Source organism: Cimex lectularius, unplaced genomic scaffold (genome assembly GCF_000648675.2).
Source record: "Cimex lectularius strain Harlan isolate CLEC.00 unplaced genomic scaffold, Clec_2.1 scaffold19, whole genome shotgun sequence".
In the NCBI taxonomy this organism is placed as follows: domain Eukaryota; kingdom Metazoa; phylum Arthropoda; class Insecta; order Hemiptera; family Cimicidae; genus Cimex; species Cimex lectularius.
In genome coordinates this window covers 695553-711317 of record NW_019392664.1, presented here as the reverse complement: position 1 = coordinate 711317, position 15765 = coordinate 695553, and the positions used below count along the sequence as shown (strand labels likewise).

General features: G+C 33.3%; 2 protein-coding genes across 9 annotated transcripts; one reads left to right on the top strand and one right to left on the bottom strand.

The window, feature by feature from the left end:
• Positions 1-21: 21 nt before the first annotated feature.
• LOC106662350 (glutaredoxin-like) lies at positions 22-1713 on the top strand. Of its 5 annotated transcripts, none has more exons than XM_014386398.1 (5): positions 22-846; positions 911-934; positions 992-1082; positions 1161-1265; positions 1402-1713. In XM_014386398.1, the coding sequence occupies exons 3-5, from the start codon at positions 1038-1040 to the stop codon at positions 1654-1656; spliced, it is 405 nt and encodes a 134-aa protein (XP_014241884.1). In that variant the 5' UTR covers positions 22-846; positions 911-934; positions 992-1037; the 3' UTR covers positions 1657-1713. The 5 variants fall into 5 exon arrangements, with proteins under 5 accessions (XP_014241884.1, XP_014241885.1, XP_014241882.1 ...); XM_014386399.1 differs by having other exon boundaries at positions 902-934; XM_014386396.1 differs by lacking the exon at positions 911-934.
• A 775-nt stretch (positions 1714-2488) lies between these two features.
• LOC106662158 (THAP domain-containing protein 8-like) lies at positions 2489-15522 on the bottom strand. Of its 4 annotated transcripts, none has more exons than XM_014386002.2 (4): positions 8646-9395; positions 8278-8399; positions 8134-8216; positions 2489-2907 (listed from the first exon to the last, which is right to left on the bottom strand). In XM_014386002.2, exons 1-4 carry the CDS (start codon positions 8723-8725, stop codon positions 2563-2565), a joined length of 630 nt encoding a protein of 209 aa, XP_014241488.1. In that variant the 5' UTR covers positions 8726-9395; the 3' UTR covers positions 2489-2562. The 4 variants fall into 4 exon arrangements, with proteins under 4 accessions (XP_014241488.1, XP_014241489.1, XP_014241490.1 ...); XM_024225012.1 differs by lacking the exon at positions 2489-2907 and adding an exon at positions 7111-8037 and having other exon boundaries at positions 8646-9478; XM_014386003.2 differs by lacking the exons at positions 8134-8216; positions 8278-8399; positions 8646-9395 and adding exons at positions 12748-12949; positions 15419-15522.
• Between the last annotated feature and the right edge of the window lie 243 nt (positions 15523-15765).

Below are 15765 nucleotides of genomic sequence, written 5' to 3'. Positions count from 1 at the left end.
CATTATTAGTGATAATTGGGGGTAAGGATATCTCATTGCTGCAGTGAAGTTCATGTACAGAAATTACCAGTTACTATTAGTGATCAGTATTGAAACAAAACATCTGAATACAATACACTGACACAGAGTAATCAGGGTCCGTCTAACTGGAGAAAAAATATTTTAATAGTTTGACTGTGCAACAACTCATGACCAGTATTATGTGATTTTCTCCAAGAACTAAATTCAGTTTAAAATTCAAGAATAATGCTGAGAATCTAACCCAGGCTTTGGCAAATAGGCTAGGGCAAACCATACTAGCTCCACCCTATTGATCTCTTTCAACGGCATAAATGAATAATATCAAATTCTCAATCACCGTAATTCTGTAAATTTACTGCATAATTGTAGCACATTTCTTGCTTCTTGAATCTTGTGGGTGATAAGCACTTTGTAAGATTTCTCCATGAGGTCTGAGGGGTGATGAACTTGTAGTTTGGTCATTTTGGTTGGTTTGCCTATCCTCACTGGTTTAATCGGTCAGATGCATTTTAGTACTTCACCATAAGAGGAAATCAATCAAAATTTTGTATCCAAGTAGAAATTACTCTATTACTAAGCTGGTATTTTGGAAAAAAAATCCATATTCCAAAAAGTAAATAAATAAAAGTAATTAAGATTTTTCAACCTTAAGAGTAGATTTTTAATAACTAAAACTCCAACTTTTTAAAAATACATTAAACAAATGATTGTAACAAAATAACACTCCATCTGTTTTTATCTGGAAAAAGTGTACTTACTTAATGGATAAATCTGTTCATGCCCCAGAAACCTGTTGGAAATGGAATATTCGCAGAAAAAGCAATGGTAACTAATTATTCTCCACACGTAGTAAGCCAATTTCAATAATGGCTAATATAAGACTGTACAGAATGAAGTTTGCAGACTAAACAAAGTATGCTTAAATTAAGGGCTGTTGTTGTTGCAAATGTAAGGATAAATACCAATCCAGGTTCAAGAGGGAGTTAGATGGACACATACAATCACAAAGGGTTGTGATGTTTGGAAAACCAGGTTGCAATTACTGTGCTGAAGTTAGGAGAGTAAGAAACAGTTTTTATTTAGTAATGTGTTCCTTGTAATTACTTGTCCAAAAAAAAAATGTTGTTCACAATTTTCAGATATTTGCATCAATAGGAATTGCAGTTAAGACGATAGAACTTGATGTTTATGCTCCTACAGATGGATTGGTTTTAGAGCTTATGAAAAGAACAGGCTACACAACTGTAAGATAATACACATTTCTTTATGCTGGTGGGGGGCTCTTTAGAAATTTGTGTCAATTAAAACCCATTTTTCCTGATGACTATTAGTATTGAATTAAACTAACAATTAGAACAATTTTTTTTCCATCTCTCCTAGGTTCCTCAGATATTCGTAGATAATGAATTTATAGGTGGTTTAGTAGAGTTAAAAGAGTTGTATGCTTGCGGCGCAATACAAGACCGTTTGTGTCGAGCGGATGTTGTTTACACTAAACCAGAAAGATGGAAAATGAAGGATTTTGGATATATCCGTGCAAATCAGACACAGGGAAGAGAAGCCAAGGTAGACGATGAATTTTCTTCATCAGATGATACTGAGCAATCTAGTGATTCAGATAAGCAAAAGAAATGATTCAAGTAACATTTATGAATAAAACAACTAATAATGTATTAAACAATATTTTACATAGATTTTTACTGCTTATTATTTCATATTCAGTGTCTCTTTTTTTAAATAAGTTTAGTTTTATAATGAACCACATCACCTCCAGGAAACAGTTCTTATTACAAAAGAAAAGTCTGAAAATTTTTTAATGGCCTTTTGAACATAGCACATAGTTAAGGGATTTGACATTGTATTAATGGGGTAAGGGTATCATTTAAAAAAGTGCCAGAAACGATGGTGGGAATTGAACCCATAACTGAGGAGTCTAAACACCCTTTTTTAAATTTTATTTAATTGAGAGAGTATTTCAACTATGAAATTATGAACCCTCGGGATGGTTTTTTAAAAATTTTATTTAAATTAATTTTTTGTAAAGCCATTTGCAGGGCCCCTGGATTCAAACAAGAGACCTTTATCTTACAGAGACAAGTGCAGTGTCCAAGCCTAAACCGTTGTAACAACTGATCCCCCCAGTTCTTATTATTTACCATGATAAACGTGTTCTCAAAATAAACATGTGATAATGGCATTTATTGGACTTCACGGCCTATTTTTACTTTTTATTGCCTATTTATGCAATTTGGTCCACTGCCCTACCCTTTTCAAGGCTTGTTGGTGCTCGAAACAAACTATCCAATAATTCTTGAAAAGGCATTGTACCTGAAACACATACAGGCAATAAAAAGTAAAAAGAAAGAGGTTGTGAATTTCAATAAATGCCGCTACCACATGTTGAATTAATATAAAACAGCAACCAAGATAAAAGGAAAAGGAAGTTTCATATTAAAATGCAAACACATTAAAACCAAAGTACCTATATTTTTAAATGCAATACAAAATACACATTATTTACAAACAAATAATTGAGCAAATTTACTGGTTTTGTTCATCTTCTTCGACTATCTCTAAAATAGTCTTTTGAATTACTCGCTTTAACTTTTTTCTCAGCAAAACTGAATTAATGCATCGTAATTCATGAGCTACAAACTCACCAAAACTGGTGTACTCATCTTTCGCCCTTTCCAAGCTGGCGATCGTCTTTTTGATCAATTCACTGTTGGACTCGCCTTCTCCAATTGGATCCATACCCTGGTTTTCTTCAAATTCAGTCTCATTTATTGAATGAACCTCATATAAATTGGATTGGTCGTCATCGTCCTCCTCATTCAAAGGCATTTGGTCACTTGCTTTCCTTTTCACGGATTTCTGCTTTCCTAACTGTAATTCAAAATTTTTGACTTTTTAAACCCTCTAACCAAACAATAATAATAATCTTATATTATTACACAATATCTATATACCATATTATACTTGTTATTTCAAAAATATTTTTAAGAAAATTGCTGGTAAAAATAGTTGTGTTTGTAAAACTATTCAAAAGTTACCTGCAATAGACATTTATATTTTGAATACCATGGTTAAGTAAGAAAACATACTTTTAACATAAATACGACTTTTATTTACAAATGAGCACAATCAAGTTACAATAGAGTTTATAAGTGTTTACAAATAATTAAAAAAAGGAATCATGAGACTAGATGTTACATTATATGAATTGCCAAAATAAATTTAAAAAAGTAATATTTACAAAAATTGACTTATGATTTATACTAGCAAATGTTTTAAAAAAATCCATCCAGTCCATTTTGTTTTATAGCGACCACCTCAAGATAATATATAAAACAGTTCTGTAACTGACTGACACAATGCACAGACCAAACCGCTGGATCTAAAGGGGTGAAATTTTGACAGTGCATTCCTATAATGACATGGATAGCCGATAAGAAAGAACGCTTCCGAAATTCCATCCCTAAGATGTTCATATGGACAATTTTTCTCCATGTATAGACTGAAGTGAACTGAAGAAGAGAAGAATTTGAGAAACAAGACATTATATTAGAATGCCTTCTGTATCACATTACAGAGGTACAAACAGAGTCCCGTGTGGACGAAGTTGTGGGTAAAAACTAGTTTAAAATAAAATGTAATAATTCTGAAAATTTTATGTTATAATTAACTGTATCAATTATGTGTAAAGAGTTCCAGCTTAAATCATGATGATTTGGTTAAATTTAGTTAAATCCATCATAACAAAGAGAAAAGCATTTAATACTATTTTGGCAACGGGTGAGCTTCGATCAAAATTAGTAAGTTCTTAGTTTAATTGTTACAACTATTAAATAGCCAAGAAAAAATTAAACCACTTAGTAAAATATATTATCAAGCAATTTAATTATGATCATCTAGCAAAAATTGCAACAGCAGAATTTTTAATTTTTAAAAACCTGGAAAGAAGCATAAACAAACAATCCTAAAAGTTAGTTTTAGCACAAATATACTCAATGTTGTAAAATGATGGGTATACTGGAATACGAAGTCAAGGGTGGATTGAAATGGAGCTCAAAGAGGTGAACAGCAATCTAATATTGGTCTTACAGTGGTAGTGAATAAAATTTTGTGTATAAAATTTTAAGTGCATCTGAATCATGGAAATGTTTAGTATGATGCATAATAAATCCTAAAGTTTTATTTACTTTAGCAATAGGTTTATTAATGTGTGTGAATGTTTATCTGACTGCCAATAATGATGCCAAGATGTTCAACAATTTCACGTCTAATTAGGAGAAAGCCTGATATAGTGTAGTTAAATTTTAGGATATTTTATTTTATGATGTCATAACTGAACATTTGTCAGAATTGAATATTATTAGTTGAACACCGATTATTAAGTTTTACCGAGGCATGCTGAAGTTGTAAGCAGTCAGAAATAGAATTAATTTAAAAAAATATTTTTAAATCATCTGTGAAAAGTAGGGCCATAATGGATGGACAAGAATCAGAGATATTGTTTATATAGATTTTAAAAAGAAAAGGCCCTAAGTGTGACCCTTGAGAACTCCACAAGGTGCTACAAAACTATGCGACAATACTGATTTAATTTTACTTTAACCATCTGACCTAAATAAGATACAAACCAACCTAATAAGTTACCATGTATGCCTAATTTTTGTAATTGCTGTAGTAGAATCGTATGATCAACATTATCTAATGCTTTTGATAAGTAAGTGTAAATACAATCAACGTGTAGTCTTCAGAAAAAGATTGTAATATATAATCTTGAAATATTAGTAAATTGGTTAATGTAGATCTTTGCGAATAAAAATTATATCAATTTGGAATAAGTTAATCAACCTACCATCAGGGAATAAAATCTCCAGACAAATAAACTCAAAAATGAATAGGGATATTTGTAATTTATTCTTATTCTATTAATTTTAATTAAATTAACCGGTATATTCTTTTTAGTTGAATAAAACAAAATAGTTGAACAAACCAAAAAACTAACAAATGTTAATCCTCATTTTTAATATCAGATTTCCTTAAGAATAGCATGAAAATTATTCATTTTGTAAACACACCTTTTCTCATCTGTTCTACATTTTAATTCATTTATTACATTTAATTCTCTTTAACCATGGAAAGACATCATCTTGAACCAGAAGTTCACAATATTATTGTGAAATGAGCAATCGAGGTCACTGGCAAGTGGATATCGCAGAGTAGTTGGCATTTCTCAGAGCGCTGTCTCCCGGGCTTTAGCCCGATTCTGGAAGATGGGAAGTGTCAATATAGGAGGCCTGGTAGTGGATCTCAATGCATTACGGCGCTAAGGGAGGAGAGAAATGTTGTCATTGCTGCAAGACAGAACCCTTCACATAGTGCCCGCCAGATCCTAAATTAAGTAAAAGATGTTTTGGCAAGGACTTTATTAACACAAACAATTTGTAATCGTTTGTGGGAAGACGGCCTCACATCATATGCCCTTTGAGACAACCTGTAGCAACAGCCCGCCACCACCAACTCTGGAGAATATGGTGCAGCAAGCGCCTAGAAGAGAACTCCAATTGGAATGCAGTATTGTTTACTCATGAGTTGTGTTTTTGTCTGTATAGTGATAGCAGACGCCGAAGAGACTACTGAGAACAAGGATGCGTCCAGTGCACTTTGGAGTAGGTGGTATAATGGTCTGGGCTGGGATTTGTTCACTGAAGGACGAACTTTACTCCATATTGTTGAAGACAGTCCGTTATGTCCCAGACATTATCGAGGAATGCATCCCTCAAACCAGGGAAATCTTTGACAGGGATTTTCAATTTCTGGATAACAATTGTTCATCAATGTTTAGAAAACCTGGTAATTTCCCATCTGCCCCGTCCCCCATTGTCTCCAGACCTCAATCCCATTGAGCACATGTGGTATGCGTTGTAGAGAAGGCTTTTCGATCACCATCCACAACCAGTTCATCTGCAACAACTAACTGCAGCGTTGCAGCATCTATGGAGTGAAATTCCTTATGAAATTAGTGACAGCCTTATTAACAGTATGCCTAACAGGTGCACAGAGGTTTTAGCTAACAGAGGACATTATACATGGTACTGTCTAAAAAAATTATTGTTGCAACAAACAAAATTATGGAATTAAAACCTTTTATTTTTCAAAATCCCTTAATTATATTTTTCTTCAGTAAAAAAACAATAATTTCTAATAAATTTAATGCAATTTATAATAAAAATAAAATAAAAATGGTAGGGAAAGTAAATACTACTTAGCAAAATCCTTATTCATTTTTGAGCAGTTTAGAATAATTACCTGCGAGCTTCTATCGAAAATTGTAGGAACTGAGTCTTTTCTTAGACTCTTATTGACAAGCGGTTTCCCTGTAATAAAAAATCCAAAAAATACGCGTGAAACTTATCGTTTTCAAGTTGAAAATTCCGTCTGTTCGATACCTGTTGTGTGGCATTCGGTGGAATAGTCTTCTTTTCGAAAATGTGCCGAACATAAGACCGAACTTTTCGACGGAAACCAATCTTTTCTTTTGATGGCAGCAATCCACTTTTTACGACGTTCGGGGTCCTTTGGAAACTTGTGACCACCGTTGTTGTTACAGCCAACGGCACAGCATAGAGTCATAACTCATCACATTTCAAATATTCGCTATGTTTTTTTTCTTTTAACCCAAGCCCGTTACCAATTCGGAAGTTCCTGAGCACCAAAGATGTACTTGTAGATGTAGCTGTACTTGTACCTTATGTGTAACCTCATGTTGATAAGTTGTACCTTATCTATTGCTTTGCTAGCTGGTTTGCACCTCGTCAACTAATTGGCCAGATGACATGCAACTTTATTGCAAATTACCGTAAATTTATCTATTTCAAAACGTTGCCTCAAATTTAATGACACGTTTTTTAGCAGTTCTCCCAAAACCAGATCGAATTTTACTGATTTTGTTTTTAAATGTTAGAAAAAAAACCTTATGAAATAAAGCTTAATAGAAAAATTATAACAAGACATCCATCAATAGCAAATAAAATAAAATAATTAAAAAATAAATAGATAGATAATCAATAGCAATTTGAGAATAAGCCCTTGTTAAGACTGATTAATAATCTGCTGTGCAAAATTTATTTCAAAACACTATTTTCTTGCAAATTTTTTTTACCATACATAAATATATTTTATCTTGTTTTATAGCTACAAAACTAAGATTACTAACTTCCATAGATAAAAGACATTTTAAGGGTTAGAAAGAAGTCTTCTGAACTTTTATCTTCTGCTTTAAGAAATTGATATGATAATTTTGATAGGATTGCTGACAAAAATTCACTACTCACTGGCACCGCAATGAATTTTCACAAAGAAATATTATGACCATAAAAAGTTGAATTATCCAAACATTTTTGGCGAATAAGGGTAATATTTATATACAATAAATTATTGGCGGGCCTCAAGAATCACCCTGGATGTTGGCAGTCCAGCCAGACCGAGGTCTTATCCATTGATCCACTGAGGGCTCCAGAGGCTATCATTCCAACACCCAGTCAGTCTCTCAATCCAAATTCACACTCTCACTCACTCTTTAATACATTTATTCCTATTTATATATTCACTCAATTAGGGTGGTGGAGTTATATTTGTCCATTGCCCTCTACAAATATTACCTTCTTGATCTTCAAGGTGTGATACTCAATATTCCGCCATCAACCCTCTCACACTATGAAATCACTCTAATAAATAGATTCATTTATTACTAAGAAACACAAGATGAGATCTATTGTTGGAATGAGTGTCATCAGAACAGCTCAGACAACATCGGCAGTGAGGAAAACAAGTGAACTACGAGAATTCATAATTGGGGCATTCATATTTGAGTCTTCTTGTTGACTATACCTCATACCTCCTTGTGATTTTTCGTTGCATCAATATATTTTTTCTTTTCAAATTGTATCTTTTTTCCATTATTTTACTCTATAAAGTACTATTCACAGCAAAACAGTCCTGTTTCCTCTAAAAATCGGTACAGTATTTTTTTAAATTAAACCGGTTTTATTATTTTATTTTATTATTAATGATTTTTTTTCAATACACTACAGCATGTCTTACCTTCAAGTTTTGTTCTGACTGGTCTTGCATCCCATGGAATATTGATGGCACAGCATTCGGCACGAGGTAGTGATACTTTCCATCTGGATAAATTTAAAAGTTAATAAATCAATTTTAATTGAGAATTCAATTCGTCAGCTTTACCGTAGTGATATTTGAAATCTTCGGGCTTAAAGTGTACAGAACAGATCCTTCCGATCGGGCCAGGATCACTGATGCCTACTGTCTTCAACCACTGATAACGGAGGGTAGAGTTGGCAGGAAATCTAGAGAAAAAATTGCCTTTATTTATTGCAAACAGAAAACGTAAAAAAGCACTGGAGACCATATTGTGTTACAATTATTGGAAACTGATTTTATATTGTGTAAATTTTCTAGTTTGATAGATTTGAATTTAATTATAATTATGATTATATCAACAAATCACTATTCACCAATTAAAGGAAGGATGCACTTCTGAGCAATATTTATTATATAAATATTTGCATTAAATGTACGTTTCATTGACTCACCTGTGGAAAGTGACGTTCAGTGATCTTAAGGAGCGTTTTCCCCTGTAATTTTTGCATCCTGGAGCACTACAATATGACATATTTCACATAAAATTTCAAGTTCAATTGGTCTAAATCCCTCTCCCACTCTAGGCCACGCCCATGAACTAATTATTTAAGTGTTCACTAACTGAAGTCTGAACGCCGTAAGTGATAAAGTAGAAACTTGCTTAAGTTAGCACTGCTTAAATCGGTGCTCTTCTGATAAAAGTGAAACCCAAACGGTAGCAAACGCTAAACATGTTAAAACCAGTATTGTGCCTTCTCATCACTTGGAGCCTCAATGTACAGTAATAATCTACTTAGCAACCGTTGTTAGGGACGCTTAAAGCAAGTGCCACGTGGTTGTTTAATAAAAAAAACCACGATTATGTGTTTTATCGACGAGTGGTATAATGTAAGATGTGGATTAGGTCAGGATTAAAAACAACAACAACTGCAGTCACCTGCCAAGCTTTTGGCCTTTATAAGACCATCCTCAGGGAACTATTGCTCCTTAGAAATTAATTACATTAGTTGATTAAGTGTGGTTGTTAGCAGGTTTTTGGAATTAACAACTGTTCCAACACATGGGTTTTGCACTAAAGTTACCTAAATCTAACACAAAACCTCAGATAAAAATGCCATGTTTTCTTTTTAATCCTGACCATACACCCGATCCACATCTTACGCTTTAATAACAACGACTGGAAAAGAATTTCTCAGCTATGATGATCTAAGATTGTCGAGTCCATCTTTATTTCATATTTTTTGTTCATACTCTAGGGTAATTAATTAACCTAAAGCCAGCCAAAACATCATTGACTTGCTATAAATTCTTCAGGCTATTTCTAAAATTATGATTTTGATTAAAACAGTGGGACATTTTTAAAGTTATACAATGAACTTTTTCATTTAAAATACGTGTATTTTGATTAGGCATGTATAAAGGTAATAAGATTATGTACGTGTAAAGGTAATAAGTTTGTTTATGATAGTGGGTGAAACGTTACGCTCATGAATCAAAAAATTGAAAGCAAAAATAAAAAATAGTAACATTTTCAGCACAATTAGTGGTGTTGATTTCACTCACCACCGAGCAAGAATTTCTATCAAAATAAAATCTAAGAAATTTCGGGCATACATGTTATAAAAATGTAATAACTTTTCTTATGACTTAATTCTTGGATTGGATGCGATAAAAAAGTTCAAATTGATTCAAGATGAAAATTTAAGAATCTTTCAACAGATAGAAGGCAAAAATGAATGTCACTGGATAGCCAAGCAGATATGAAAGCATTATCATGTAAAAAAAAAAAAAAAAATCAAACAAAAACAAATCAGTGAATGCATCCAACATATAAAATTTGGGAAAATCAACAACCTAATAACATATTGTATATACTATTACAGTCCTTGGCAATGTTGGGACTGAGTCAGTCTTCAAGGAAATTTGAGATAGCCTGTAAAAACTAAATATGTCTGTCTGTATACTTATTTAAGGTTGTTTTGTCCTGGTGATGACCTTAAAATAGGTCAAAAGCTTGGCAGTAGCAAATAAATTTTCTTTCTTCTTCATGGCCATACCTTGATGCAGTGTTCATAAATATATTGGATACCAGGACACAAGGGAATTTTGGCTAACGAAAAAGCAGACACACTGGTCAGAGAGGATTTGCAAGATTACATACAGGCAATGAAGGTTCTCTGGAATAAAAATGTTGCAGGGATATATTGCTTTCCTGTCCTCCAAACCCTCTCTCGGCCAACAGAAGACCTCAAACAAAACCTTGACTCTTGCTCAGAACAATTGATGTGATTTATTGCAAAACTTAACCGAGCTGTTCTGTGCCAGTGGCAGGCCTTCTCACATAAAATCCAGCTTCTGAAAGTCTTCGCCTTACAGTTCGTAAACTGACAACATTTCTAAATTGTTGAAGTCATTGCTTTCTTTCAACAACTGTAGAAGTCGATTACAGAGTGGATTTGAAACGATAAAACAATTATCTCTCTGAGACCTGGTCCATACCTTCTTGGTAACCTCCAGTATCTTGGTAGCGATGGAAGACCCTTCGGACAGTTGTTCTTGGAATGTTAAGCACCCTGGCCACATATGCTTCACTTCTTCCGTCTTCCAATAATGCTATGATTCTAACCAATTCTACATTACTTAAAACCATCACTCAAAAAAATTCTAAACTTAAAAATAGTACAATAAAGAAAAAAAAATCACTGTACCAGAAAGGTAGAAAGAAGCTTTACAGATAAAACAACAAGAAAGATACTGACTATTCAAAGATTATTTACAAAATCGAACTGTCAACACAAGTGGGAGTTTTGTCTGTGTTTACTTTCCTATAATTCTTTCAAACGAATGAAATATTGTTGTAAGAGAAAATGAATGGAGGATTGTCTAAGAGGTAATTAAAAATATTAATGGTGCCTACTTTTTTGCCCCTCAGAGCAGATCAATGTTCAGATATGTATAATTTCATTGACACATATAAGTTACATTTACATGTACATGAGTCATATTCTTCTTCACATAGTCAGCAGATTTGTAGGTCCCTACTGCACTCACTTTTGTTATTCATTTCGAATCCACGACTTCTATTTTATGAATCCATGTATGTTTTCGATATACTCAGTTTGTTGTAATTTGTTGCAACAAAAATTAGATTTCCAATGCATTTAATTCAGGTTTTGGCCCTTGTTTCCACTTTTTCATTATCATGTATTTCTCTAATTCTGTAATAACTCAAATTAAAGAGGCCTTAGTTCATCTTAGCAAGTATCGAATGTTCTTGCATTCTTCCTCTATTTTAGCACTGGATGGTATTCAGTTTGAGCTTCAAGTGCAGTCCGTCTTGCTGATTTGACAGTATAAACCCAGTTGTTTTGTGTTGAGTTTTTCTAGAATGTAATTTTGCTTGTAGGTCTGTACTGTATCCAGTGAGAACTTTACAAAGCAAGCTGGGTTTCCACTGTGCGAAACTCACAGTCGTCTTGAGTAAGAGAATGAACCAGGAGGAATGTATGAAAAATGAAAACTCAATGGGGTCTTACAGGAATGAAAAATTAACAGTAAAGTTTCAAATAGTATCATCGATGGGTTCTACTGCAATATCCCTCAGAAGGAGGTTCCCATGTTGCATTCGCCGACAAAATAATTATTTGATCACCAATGGGTTCTACTGCTATATCCTTCAGAAGCCGGTTCCATTGCATTCACCAATGAAATAATTCTCTTTGATAACCAATGGTGTTTTCTTCATTTGCTTTTCTTTTTATCATAAAGTAGCGCCATGATAACAAATGCTGATGCAGCAGTTTGTGTAGTTAAACGGTGTGCTTGTCTCGCACAACTGATGGCTCACTTTGTTTCGCCTTGAGGAAATGGTTAACCAGAGACGGCATTTCATGAGTAATTCTTGCGTTTGGTTGCCCAAGTTATTTTTTTAGTGCAATGGAAACCCAACTTAAGAATTACTACAGAATAAATGAATCTAAATATTTTCCTATTTTCAAACCATAAAAATATAGCCCAGCATTGTTTTCTTGCATTTAGTAATTTAAAACAAAATCACTGCTACATTTGATCATGATTTGTTTGATAATGGTAGTGTCTAACAACATAAGACTAAGCAGCTTGTATTTTCTAATTTTTTTAGTGATGACGCAAACATTGAAAATCACACAATGTGCAAAACACTAAACCAACAGAGAGTACTGTGGTGGCTGAGACATTAGGGTTTCTGGCTCGTTAGCGATTCTGGTTCGAATCCACAAGAAGTATTGTAAAGAGGTTCTGTCCCCCATTATCATTTAACTAGAGCAACAAGATTGGGTAGATCAAGATGAATAGATATAATGATCAAATTCAAACAATGGAAAAAAAGGTGTGATGTTTGATAGTGATGATGAATGAGTTGTTTAAAATTACCTTTTTAAAAATTGATATTAGTTTAAAATTTAAATTGGCAAGAGAAAAGAGTAGATTAACAAACTATCTTTTGATGCACATACCGACTTTTACTCAAGAAAAAACAGTTTAATCAAAATAATATTTCAATTGTAGTTTTACCGTATCTTGCTGATAGGAAGGATGTTGAGGAAATATTGTAGGTATTGCGTTCTCCCTCAGACGGACTACAGCCAGAGATGTCCTGTCGATAAACTCTTCTTCAAAGTGAACAGAACATAGATTACTTCTCGGCGTGGGATACCAATTTTTTCGTTTGACAGCTTTCGCCCAAGCAGCACGCCTTTTCTCATTCTTTGGAAATCTGTTAAATTTAGAATTGAAAGGAAAAATTAAAATATGTATGTCTTAAAATATTTAGATATGCATTTTTTTATTCTTTCACTATAATAAACAATAGTTATAATATGTATTATTATTGATATGCATAAATAGCATAATGATTGGCATAACATTTGCTTTCACATTCATCAGTGTGAGTTAAATTTATATGATCAATGGGTACCTAAAAAGTAATTCTGCTTTTTTAAACAATTTTTCAAGTTGTTGAACAACAGCAACAATTGAATTACTGATTATTGAATTATATAAGCTCAAATCTGCAAATGCATGTACATACATACATGCATGTTCAGAGTTGTTCCTAACACTTCTCACAGTCCACTGGCAATTCCAGCTCGAGAATCACCCACCCTAGGTGTTGACAGTCCTAGGTCAGACCTCAGTTTTATCTGTCCAGCAACCGAGGTTTGGCTCCAGGTGCTATCATTTCAGGACCCGAAGCAATCAGTTCCTAAAACCAAACCCATTCACACTCTCACTCACTCTTAAATACATTCTTTCCTATTTATATACCATTCAGTCAGTTCAGGTGGTGGAGTACTCAATATTCCTCCATCATCCTATACAGACATATTATATAACTAACATAACTAGGGGGTCGAAGAGGTACTCAATATTCCATCATTGACCCCCTCACACTACACTTTCACGCTAATAAATATATTCACTCCCAATACATACTAGGGGCCCAAAACTATCATTACTATATACAATAAAACAACCTTTCTTCTAAATCTATTCCATAATCACTTCTCCTTCTGATTGCTTACAATTACAAAATTCTATCAATAACGTGCTAACCTGGTGCTCCAATAACAAACTTGCTCTTAATGTTTCCAAATGCTACACAATTACATTCTCTCATAAGAAACAACCTTTTATTTATCTCTATACTCTCCATGATGCTCTTTTAACGCGAGTTGAGGTTGTAAAGGATCTTGGTGTACTTTTTGATCAAAAGCTCAAGTTTAAATAACATATTTCTTCAATAAAAATAGATCTATGAAGAGTTTACATGGTTTCATCATCCAGAACACCTATGAATTTAAAAATCCTCTATGTTTTGTCCGTCTTTATAAAGCTTTTGTACAACCCATACTAGATTATGTTAGATTACTACACCTGTTTGGAACCCATTCTATCTAAATTATCAAAAAATTCTTCAATCTGTACAAAACAAATTTTTAAAAAAACTTTCCTACAAACTCAATCTTCCTCCGAATTCTGCCTACCCTGGAATCCGCTCTGAATTTAAACTTTTCGAACTGGCACTAAGAAGGGATTACTTTGATATTGTTTTTGTATTTAAATTATTAAACAATCTCATTGATAGTCCTTATCTCCTCTCTCAACTACAGCTACATGTCCCTTCGTACTCTCTTAAAACCTATAAATTATTTTATATTGAATTCCAAAGCTCTAACTACATGCTCTCTTCTCCTCTACACAGAATGATGATCAAGAGTAACAACATCTGCAATAGCATTGACTTCTTCAATAGTTCTGTGCAATCTGTGAAAAACCTTATCCTACAACCTTAGTTGAATGCTTTTATATTTCATACTGTACAAAATTATTACAATTTATTTCATTTACTGGTTCAACTAATTCTCGCACTCTAGTCTTATTATATATTTACAAAGAGCATTATTTTCATTAAATATGTACCTAATTATTGTAGTTTCAATTGTCTTTCAGCTTTATTTTGTTTCCTCTGCCTTATTTGGTTAGTAATTATGTCTTTCATTTTTGTTGTTCAGTTTTTACTCTTTAATTGTATTTTTATATTTATCATTTATATTTACCATTTATATTATTACCATGTACACATGTCCTTATTCTTTTTATATATATTATTTGTATTTTTACATATATTATTTATATTTTTTATAGTGGATTTCGATCCGTAAATAAATAAATAAAAAACCCTGTTTCCTGTAAGAATTGGAACAAGTGACCCAGATACTTGCTGCAGTACTCAAGTCCAATTCTCATATCGGGTGGCATGCCTACACGCTCTCTATATGGAGCCAAAAGCAACCTTTCCCTCACGCCGGGCACATAGTAGAAGCATAGCAAAAGTAAGTGTCAGTGTGTCAACCTCACCTATGGCCTATTGATCATGTTAGGGTGAACCTTCTGCGAGTCAGGTCTTCCAAATGGCCACCTATCAACAGTGCTCTTGATATGTGAGAGCTTCTCTGCCGATCTGGCCCACCGACACTGATACTTTCTTTGATTGTGCTTTGTACTGTACATTTTTAGCATCAGAGGGCCAGATCGCTGGCTAATCCTTGCGTCCCGGCATTAACTGCCTCAGTTGAGAACCAGTTGGTTTCTTTTGAGTAGTAAATATTAATTAAATATGAGACAGAGGTACAAACTTAAAAAAATATATTAAAATCATTTTTAAAAAATACAAGCCAATTACTTGTGAAATGTAACGCCAGGCAGTTTATCAGTATCTCTGTTTTTACAACCGTATGCAACGCAGTAAACCATTGTCACTCCAATATAAAAAATAAATAATATATAAAAATATTATATTTACAGTTTTACAGAACAAGCAACACAACCTGACGGCTTTGTAACCGAAAAAACCAGTTGCTAGGTGCTCACATCGTTAATCTGCTTCATTTGAACTTGCTACTTCAGCATTTTTTTAAAAAGCAATTGTATGAATAGACATAAAATATTTTTGTTCCTTAGACTCAGTTGTTATTAAACATTATAATTTTTATATACACTAAATATATTATAATTTACATATTTATGTGA

What these genes read in the sequence shown, in the direction of transcription:
- LOC106662350 (XM_014386395.1), top strand. Translation starts at nt 799, where the DNA reads ATGCCCCAGAAACCTGTTGGAAATGGAATATTCGCAGAAAAAGCAATG. An exon ending in TATTCGCAGAAAAAGCAATG is followed by an intron (nt 847 to 950) that starts GTAACTAATTAT and finishes GCTTAAATTAAG; the next exon opens with GGCTGTTGTTGTTGCAAATG. An exon ending in AAAGAACAGGCTACACAACT is followed by an intron (nt 1,266 to 1,401) that starts GTAAGATAATAC and finishes CATCTCTCCTAG; the next exon opens with GTTCCTCAGATATTCGTAGA.
- LOC106662158 (XM_014386002.2), bottom strand. Translation starts at nt 8,725, where the DNA reads ATGTCATATTGTAGTGCTCCAGGATGCAAAAATTACAGGGGAAAACGC. An exon ending in AGATTTCAAATATCACTACG is followed by an intron (nt 8,217 to 8,277) that starts GTAAAGCTGACG and finishes AAATTTATCCAG; the next exon opens with ATGGAAAGTATCACTACCTC. An exon ending in AGTCAGAACAAAACTTGAAG is followed by an intron (nt 2,908 to 8,133) that starts GTAAGACATGCT and finishes TTTGAATTACAG; the next exon opens with TTAGGAAAGCAGAAATCCGT.